The 10,671-nt window shown below is 34.3% G+C and overlaps 1 protein-coding gene across 1 annotated transcript; it reads right to left on the reverse strand.

Moving 5' to 3' along the window:
- Window positions 1-6,664: 6,664 nt before the first annotated feature.
- Window positions 6,665-8,676, reverse strand: LOC119637906 (homeobox protein Hox-B4). Its single transcript, XM_038034348.1, has one exon. The coding sequence runs from the start codon at window positions 7,655-7,657 to the stop codon at window positions 6,665-6,667; it is 993 nt and encodes a 330-aa protein (XP_037890276.1). The 5' UTR covers window positions 7,658-8,676.
- Between the last annotated feature and the right edge of the window lie 1,995 nt (window positions 8,677-10,671).

Genomic DNA, 10,671 nt, shown 5'->3' on the forward strand with positions numbered 1-10,671 from the left:
GAACTAATGTAGGGTATTTAATAGTCGACATTGCCCGACTTTAATAATCTTACTTGTTTTTTTTTTGGAAATGATTTTCAGTAATCATAAATACTTTCCACAGACATCCGTTAATGTATTAGACGAGTTAGAAATCAATATGCAAGACATTAGGCTGCATCTTCCCTGTAGAGATTCATTTGATACAAAGCTTGAGACAAAGTTCGAAACTTTTAAATTTTCAAAAAAATTTTTTGCGGGTCGTCAATTTTTTTCCACTTGTTCTAAAATGTTCAAACGTTTTATTAATCCATTAAAGCAAGGATTGATTTTCTGATATATTTACGGACAATAAAAAATATTCCCACGCCTTAAATAATTATTCTGTTGCCACACAAAAAAAAAAACATTTATATAGTAAAAAGTTCAAAAAAGGATTGCAGTCTCTTTAAATTTCCCATGTAGTAGGAAAATCAAGTAGCTTTCATCACTTTTCGCGGAAAAATGTTTAAAGTTTTGGAAATAATTTCCTAACGATATTTACAGTATACTTGGTTAAATGGAAAGCCAATGTAACAATGGCCAAATCCAAACCATTTTCAGTAACGTTGATTTTTTCATTAAAATATATTGAAAATTAAAACATATAAGCTGAGTACAAAAACACATGAATAAATTTCCGACGGATACACAGACACATAAACCTGCATGCTTAAATTGGTTGAAAAAAATAATTTACAGACTGATTTTACAGGGATTACTATAATAAAAACTGCACCTAACTCAAGCCCTTCGGTATACATTCGCACAAATTTTATATACCCTTACCATAAGTGATGTAAGGCGTAAAGTTTGAACTGATTAAGTAATATAGATAATAAGGGAAATTACATATAAACAGTAAGCGATTGAGAAATTAAATGGGGATATGCAAACGGATTTTTATATTAAATATCATTATACAGTTTATAGAAGTCATGGTCAAAGCGGAAGCCATTGAAGTGGTCAAAGCGTTGATCGGTTCATTGTTAATCTGTTATTCAGAGCTTGTTCAAAGGGAAAAGCTCACCTCTATTAATATATTAATGTTGAACCATTGCATCGACTGCAATGTTTAATACTTCAAATGTACAAAGAACATTGCCGTATTCTTTTCATTTACTTTTAACAAAAATTCTCAAATTTACAATTAATTAAAAAAAAGTCTACAAAGATTATTAAGCAAAGCTTTGTTTCTGTTTATAAATGTATGGAATTTGAGGGAACCGAAATTTGCAAAAAAAAGGAGAAAAATATTCATCTCATTTACTTCCATTAATACAATAACTGATATATCGACAGGATTACATTTATAGCAAATTTAAATAACGGTTCATTTCGAAACTCATACGGTGATATTTATCCCGCAGTCGCACACAGCAGCTCATTTACTTGCTCTTCGTTTCGGTTGTCAGCTTAAACCATTGCTTGTCAGCCCTACAAGTTTCTGCTTATGTATTGTCGAATTCTTCTTTTTCGCATTTAATTTAGGAAATGTGTGAAATAATTAAGCCGACAATTTATTTTCAGTTTCTATTAACCATTTTCTGCTTTAACACGATTTAAATACAATGAGAATGAGAGTATTTTGGAAAAAGCTAAAACGAATTATTTCCATGTACATCAATTAGTGCAAAAGTAGTCGAAAACAAAAATCGGAAAAAAATTCATTTAATTCATAGTGCAGCTTAAGATGATCTCGCAAACTTACAAAAAGAAAAGTAACAAACTAAATTAAGTGTTGCGTCGGATCGATCATACACATTTTGGAACTAAATTAGACCTTAAAAACATGTACTCTATTACATTTTATAAGAGAATTGATCATTGAGTATAACACTTTAGATTAATAAAACTTTTATTACTTTGAACTCTTTTCGTTTCCATTTCTAAGCCTCTTCCAAGCTGTTAATCAACTAAATGTTATAATGATCGATTAATTGATGGGCAAATTGTAAATCAAAGTAACATAAGATGTTCTTAAAAAGGCGAAAGTTTGAGTGAAATCAACTAACAATGTACGCTCTTATATTGTTTGTGTGAATTTTTGTTCGTTCATTTATTATTGTTGGAGTTCTGATATGTTTTGGCAACTCTGTGCGCGTGTTGTGCTCGTATTTTTTACTTTTTGTGTAAAAATTTTGTAATTTCATTTTCATTTTATTGCTTGATTGCTTTGTGCGGTTTTAAAGCCTAACTAATTCTAAAAGTGCTCAGACTTACTGTAATATACTTAAACTTTTCGTATTGATGTCGTTTTGGTTTTTGCGATCATCAATTAGTGCTCTCGTGAAAAGTGTCTGTCTTGTTTTTTGCGTGATGTTGCTTTCAAAGGTCTGCCTTAGCTCGTGTCATTTACAGTTTTCCTCTTTGTTCACTGTTGTAATCGTGCTAATTTCGGCGGTCATTTTTAAATACGAGACACACTTTTTTGTTTTTTCTTGCTTTACAAACTCTATTTCCTCTGTGGCTTTCTGACATGGAGTGTTTACGGGCCCTAAATCTGAATGATTCATTACTGGTTGACTTTGCGGACGTTTTTGTCGTGCGAAGTGCGCTGGTATCAACGATCATGCTGAAAATGCAGTCCTAGATCCTTCGGAAGCGGAACATTGACTTTATTGACTCTTCAGTAGCAAAAATTTCGTGACATTGTTCGTAAAGTTTCAAAAAAATGAAAACAATGCTCCATGAGTGTCGCTATCTAGAATACTCACCTCCTGCTCCAGCCTGTAATAAACCAACTTGTAGTGTCGCGTGCAGTACTTCACCTCCACTTTCGCCTAAAGATCACACCTCGATCCACGTTAATTGCCACTATTCTTATTTTCCTCATTGTTAACGATAAAACTTGTGAACCTGCCATTGACGAATCCGGTTAAGATTTCGAGTGCTTTGTCCTCGTCTACAAACAACATTAGCGTTTCCTCTATCGCAAACGCATCTGGTAATTTAAATGTTACAAATAAGCCGGGAAGCCCTCTTCGTGTCAACTATACTAAGATGGCAATGGTATCTCCTCCCAGTAGTGCCATTCAGGCTACTCTGTCTACATCTCCAAAGAATATTCATAAGAATAATAAATCAGCCTCTCCTCATAGCTGCTCGAGTATATCCGAATTTATATATCATCATGCTGGACAAGCCGCGCAATTTGCGCAAGAGAATGTAGTGACTCCCTCCATTTCTCCCCAACAACTTTCTGTCTGTGAATCCCGTCGTTCCTAATACAGATGACTTCTGCTTGACAGCAGTACACCCCAGAAAAGCAATATGCGTGTCAAGATTGGCGCCTGACACCTCTGAGGATAGCGGAAAAAGTTATCTTGCTGATAAGCTCCGTCCCTCAATTCAAAGTGTGTTAACATTTTCAAATTGGCTTCATATCAAAATTCAGCTATTTCTTCTTTTAAAGTGGCAGTTCCGACTGAAAGCATAAAAACTTTGTTAAATAAACAATTGTAGCCAGATGGATCCTTAGTTAAAGAAATTCGATTGTCCCCGTAACAATAATTCGGGGCTTCTTTGACTCTCAAAAAACTAAATGATTTTTCAGGTCCAGTGATTTTCGTTTACTAATATTTTAGCAAGGAGCTTTACTGTTTGGCTTTGATTGAAGCCTGCTTAAAGCCCGATTTAGACTTGTCGGAACTTTTTAACAATTCTTTCCAGGCTTTTAGAAAGAATCGATTGGATTGCACTGGTGGTTTAATTGCTGAATCTGTTGCAGTCCCATCCTAGTCATTTGATTTTGCTACTCCTCCTGACGTTGAATTTACTGCCATTCCGGCGCAAAATTGGCAGCAAACAGTTATATGCAGCTTGTTCCTATATTCTCTCAAATACGTATATGTCCGTTTATAAGAGACATGCTGCAGTCAATCGTGACGTGGCCGAAAAGTCTAAAGCTGCTGATATAGTCATAACGTTGGGGGAATCCAATTTGCCGCAAGTGACTTGTTGTTATAGCGATAATTCCGGCTGCATGGTCGTCACTTCAACCTCTGTTAGATCTCTTACTTTTTTCAGTGAGTTGTTTGATCATAATTTACTTCAATAGCTGTAAATCGCTATCCATCTGTTAGTTTACCTGATGATCCGTATACTCCAGCAATTTGCATTTCCTTTCATTACAGGCATGATGATCCGTTGAATTACTTTAATACGTCAAATTCAACTTCCTCAAATAAACATTATGATGTTAATAAAACCAATATGTTACTTCATCTTTTACACGTTATGCTAGAATTATCTGCTAGGAATATTGAAACCTTACTGTCATCGTTCTATAATGTATTAAACCTCACGATTTCTGCATCCGTTCCGTTTAAGCAACCTCGCCCTCGAAGCAAATGCGCGCCATGGTTTAACAAGAGTATTAAATTAAATTTTACAAAAAGAAAAATCTTTTTAAAAAAATTTATGAAAAGTGGTTTTGCGTATGACTATTTGGCCTATTCCGTTGTAAGGCATACATTTTATTATTTCAAGCACCAATGTTATTGCTGATACGTTCATTACTTGTTAATTCTCAATATTTTTATAAGTTTGTCAGTTCCAAAGAAAAATCCCCATGTATCCCTCGCAAGATTCTTTCAATGGCTCCGAGTCCTCTAGTGATATTGAAACCTCAAATCTCTTTGCTGAATATATCCGACGCAATTTTTTCAACTGCTGGTTTCGATGGAACTGTTAGCTATCCGCATCTGATAAGTAACCCGGTTTCGATTCCTACCCTCGTTATTTCAGAAAACGACATTTTACGTGGGTTGAGGTCTCTAAAGTATAGTTGTGCTCCTGGGCCTGATGGCATTCCATCTTGTATGCTCAAATCATGCTCTAACGAGATTTCAAAGATTTTTAATCAGTTCTTGACGTCAGGTGTTTTCCCTTTGCGTTGGAAGAGTACTTTTCTTGTTCAGTAATGTTCAGTAATGTGGATACAGACACCACCTTGAGAACTATAGAGGCATCGCGAAGTTGAATGTCTTACCTAATTTATTTGAGCGCATTGTTACTCAGTATCTAGCTTTTGCTATGAAATATTATATTTCTTTATTTCAACATCGCCTTCTGAAAGGAGGATCAACTGTTATGAATCTCTTAAAGTTTACTTGCCATGTTTTCAAGGCGATGTGTATTTACACCCTACACCACTTGTGGCATAGGATATATTGAATTTTTTGTGGACGTAAATAACGCGCAGAGACGATTAATAATTTGGCACCGATCTAAGTCCGTCCGTCTATTCATCTGATGTCTGCCCATGTAGTTCTGTGTTCATGCTACAGGTCACATTTTCAGAGATATTTTCATGAAATTTGGTACACTGACATGTTTTGCGCAAGGACAAATGCTATTGGAACCACTTTCTCGCTAGAAGTGACTAAGTGATAATATTTCGTCATTCTAAACTGGTGTGAAAGCTTCGGACCGACTGGGGCAATTTTTTAAATTCCCTCTCATATAACCATTCGTACGAAAACTAAATCTTTATATCGCAAATAGGTTTAATTTCCAATATGGCATGGTGAAAATTGGTGCATAATAATAAGTTGACAAAAGATCAACCTCACCAAATTTGAACCACGCAAGTCTATTTTTTGGGCACTATCGAAGTCTCGTGAAATGTAAACCATTACACACAATCAAACCTAATTGTTAATGTTTTATGATGAAAATTTGGTCATGATAGTAATATGACATAAAAACTAAGTGGACTAAATTTGAACCGCAAATGTTTATTTCTTGGACCCCACCCCATATAAAATTTTTCATAAATAGTAAACCTTTCAAAAAAGATTTAATTCTTAATATTTTGTAGAGGAAGTTGCTTCATAGTAGCAAATGAACCAAAGAAATTAATATTAGGGCATTTGAGCCACATAGACCAATTTTTTAGATCCCAACTTACACAAAGATTATTATGAAAAGCAAACTCTTATATGGAGGGAATATATAATTTCTAGGTTTCTATGGGGGAAACTGAAAAATAGTGAAATTATTGGGAGATAAATTAAGCTTGCTCAATTTAGACCACATCATATGTTGCTCTGGACATCCCCAAACACATGGGTTTTCATGAAACATACGTTTTTGGATGAGAATAATGTGTAATTTTTGGTGTCTTCATTTTTACACTATTTATTAATAACATTAGGACTATTTATTAATGATACTTGAAAACATTTCAAATTTCGTTGAAAGCGACGCATAAACTGGTGATCGCGACACAGGATTCAAACAAAATGAAAGACTCTATTCATTTATTATATTTGATAAAATTATTTAATATTTATTTCTGCACATTTAATCCAAAAACAATCAGATTCAATTACAGAAAATTACAAGTATTTGCAGAAAATTCTTTCGAAAACAATAAACAAAAAACATTGATTAAAATTTTTTAAACACTATTAAATCGCTTTTCAAACTTGAGCTTATTTAATATAGAATTTAATATAGAAGTTTATAACTTCTTATAACAAGCTGTGATACAAATATATACATTTAAGTAAATTATTATTGCCGCAAGCAATACTCCTTATTTCTTAAATATATGCATATCATGTATTTATTACAAATTGTTTAAAACTAAGATGTATATAAGTGAATAAATATTTTCAAAATATTTTTTAAAACTTTTTTAATTTTCTTGTTTAATGGAACACGGTTCTACGCAGTTACCCGAATAACAATCATTTGCAAGACGCTGTTGCGTAGGTGATTCGGCTGGGCTGGAATAATTTTGAGATGATGAAGGGCTCACTGATTCCGTATTGCTCGATCGATTAAATATGGGTGAAGCGGAATCTCCTTTTTTTTGTTTAACGCGACGATTTTGAAACCAGATTTTTACTTGTTTCTCCGAAAGACGCAGGCGATTAGCTATTCCTATGCGTCTAAGGCGAGAGAGATAAGAATTTATCGAGAACTCACGTTCCAGCTCCAATAGCTGCGAACTTGAGAAAGCTGTGCGTATACGTTTACTTGAATCAGCATAATCAGAAACTACGGGAGTAATGTCCATTGAAATGTTGGTCGTTCTGGGATTGGGTGTTTCCCCGATCGATGGTGAACAAGACGCTTGATTTTTGAGCGGTGAACTTCCCGGCGAACAAGATGAATTGTATTTAAATCGTTTACTAGTAATGGAATCCTCACTGTGCGAATATTCTGGAGCAGAGCTGTATAATGAAGGCGGTGTACGATAAACCGTTTCAGATTGTGGAAATATGGGCGGTAATATTGGGTCAACAGTTGGTGTGGGCACTCCGCCAGGGACGTTATTTAAAACGGAATAATATTTACGTTTATGAGAATATAAATTGTTGCAGGAATGATGTTGTTGATTATAAGACTGTGATTGGAATGCGGCGGCGGCAGCAGCAGCATCTTGTTGTTGCTGATGTTGCAAAGTTAGAGAAAACAAATAGCTGCCTACATAACCGCCCGGGTAGGATAATATAGGGAAATTGGGCAACATAGCCGCGGCTGCAGCAGCGGCTGCTGCTTGTGCTGTCGTTGGATGAGTGACCGCAGCTCTCGCCATCCCAGGTGAGCTTAGAGTCTCTTTTTTACGATCAAGTTTTGATATGTTATCACTTAATAATGAATCCACTAAAAATGAACGCGACATTTTTGCTTAATGTAAAATATTTCTTCCTTCTACAAAGTTATGTTAACGATCGCAAACAAAATATAACTGAGACTCTCTTGTGCAAAGGTTTGAGTTTATATATCTACCCTTCGTGTGATACTACTACTTACCTGGCATTGCCTTAAAAAAAAGACCGAGAAACTACCCTTAACTGGCTTACTGTTATCGTTAACGTTGTTAATGCTCATCGATTGTAATAGTGCAAATGCAGTCGCTTCTTAATTTCCTACCGCAACAATTTACGATTTGAGGGTTGCTTTAACACAACAACACCAACTCGAGTCCATAGCACAAGTCCACCATTGTACAAAAGAAAAAAGAACAACAAACCCCGAACTCTATCCCTAATGATTTTTAATTGTTATCAAAATTTATGCTCCTCCCTAAGTCATGTTATGTTAAAGGTAAAACAAAACTTGAACAGATTAATTTAGTAAATCTTTTAATTTTTGTAAAAGCATCAAACCTATACATCAACGCATGCTATCAGACTTATTATGTTTGCATCTCAGTATTTTTTTTTTTTATCAAGTCCTGAAGAGATCTTCTCTATAACCAAATATCGGGTTATTATATGATATGATTGTAACTATGGGGCTGAAAAGCATCCAATAGATTTTTTTTTTAAATTTGATCAACATAAACCGCGAAGTTTTCGCGACACGGAATATAAAATCAAACTGAATAGCAAGAAATTCAACGCTTTGTTTCGTCATTAATACTGAAAGTGGGCAAGATCGGTTCTCAGGTATATACATGCCGAATGAAAAAATAAAGTTGCTTATGATTAACTAGGAGGATGTTTAAAAATTCTCAACTTTTAACATCTATCGATATAGTACCGTAACGAATATGTACATTTCGCAAACCCTTACCTTTAAAGGCTTTATACCTGTCGTTAATTATGATATATACAAATCCAATATTTTCTGTTTTATGCAACGGACCTACAAGGTCTAATAAAGTAAGGCAATCTTTTCAAAGAAAACCAAGTAAGAACATTACAATCGGCCGCTATCGGCCGCTATCGGCCGCTTTAGTAATAAGTAAGTGCACATTATTTTCCAGTAAAGTGATAATTGTCATGAAAGCCTGCATATTGGAAGGTTCGATTTTCTTTTCACATAAAAATCTGCGTTTCGTGATAACACCTATATATGTTGAGGTTCTAAGAAAATGGACATATGTGGTCCAAAGTCATTACAGTCAATTTTTCGCTGAAACGCTACTGTGAATTAATTTTCATCATAGAATATTAAAAATTAAGCCTTTTTCCGAATGGCTTACTAATCATGGGATATCTTATGTGGGTACGGGCCAAAAAATAGAACTATGTGGTTCCAATTGAGTCCATTTAATTTTTTTATTTAATTACTATCATAAAAAAATTTTCATCACAAAAAATGAACAGTTAGGCTTTTTGGCACATAAGGGTTTGCGTTTCATGAGACTTCCAGTAAATTTTTTATGAAAAACATCCAAATTTATTATTTTAATAACCACTCTCTCAGAAATGCTTTAAATTTTCTCATGTTAATTACAGATAATGGAAAGATATATTGATCCAAATAATAGAAAGAGTATCTAGCCGCAGATGGGACCGCATATAAATGTGATTTCAAAAAAATGTATGATAATTTGAAAGTCGACAACTTAAAGATTAGATATTTTATACTTTATCTGTTTTTTCTTTGCAAAGTAGCATTCGTTTGAGGCGTTATAGGTTTTGTTATAATGGGATCGTGTTCTTCGCATATTTAAGTTGTAGCTATCAACTAATGTTCGTTATATTGATTACGACATTAAGAAATAATGAGCACAGTTTAAGGAATAGAAAGCAGTAAGCTTCACTCGGGTGAAAAAGTGGCCGAGTAGGTAAGAATCGCGACTACTCAGTGTTTGTGAGTACGAATTTCAGTGCTGTAGTGAGTGATCACTCGGTAAAGGCATACCGATTGACTGCGGCACTTTCCTCCTTTGTTCACTCCCTACTGACCGTCCCCGTGTTACACGAATCCTCCCGAGTGATTGGTTCTATTAAAATAACTCTGAACAGACATCTTAATTAAACCTGCACGTGTATCTGAGTTCAATGTGTGCACTTAAAAAATGAATTGTTCAATTATCAAGCAGTATATGAAAGTTAGGGGTTTTTTCTTTTTGAGCGATTTTAACTATAATGATACATTCTCTCCCTATCCCTCTCTCTTTCTGTTAGACAGCCCACAAAGCTCGCTAAAGCTCCTAATGGTGAAAAGAACCGACACAACTTTTTAAGCAGCCACCAATTCGAACAAGTTTCGATTAAAAACTTATGAACTGCATTACATATAGGGCCAGCGCAAGAAAATGATACTGTAATCAGCTTCAAAATTTTTTGGTAAAAATCCTTAGGACTATTTTCGATTATATTGACAACTAATGCAGAAATCCCAATTTTTCACAAATTGACGAAATTTGTCTTTTACGAAGCTAACAGATATGATTGTTTCCAAATCCTTGCTAAGTCGTTTAATCCTGATGACTTTTCCCTCACAATGTCATAGGATTTTTAGCACAATAACAATGTCCCCCTGTAAATACGCTCTATTCGATTTTTTGTCTGGTGAAATTGTCTGCATTTTTGGCGGTAAAATTTTCTTGTTAACTTTGCTTACTATGTAATCTCGTTATAGATAAATGTTTACAATAGTATTTAAGGATTTAGAAAAATATCCTTAATTTCTATTCTTTCTCCAAGAAAAAAAAAAGTATTTCGTACGCATTGAGAAAAATATTGTCACATTCTTTACAAATAATCACTCGTGTTCAATTTATTGCATCAATGAATAGTGTAACGAATTTCACAATATATATAAGTTGTATGTAGTTATAGGTAAAAAGGACACGCACACGCATACAGATAGATAGAGAAAAAGAGATTTTTTGTGTCTTTGTTGTTTTTATTGTTTGTACTAATGTTATTTTAGCACATGTTAAGTGGCTTTAAAACC

Source organism: Glossina fuscipes, unplaced genomic scaffold, assembly GCF_014805625.2.
Source record: "Glossina fuscipes isolate IAEA_lab_2018 unplaced genomic scaffold, Yale_Gfus_2 61, whole genome shotgun sequence".
NCBI lineage: Eukaryota > Metazoa > Arthropoda > Insecta > Diptera > Glossinidae > Glossina > Glossina fuscipes.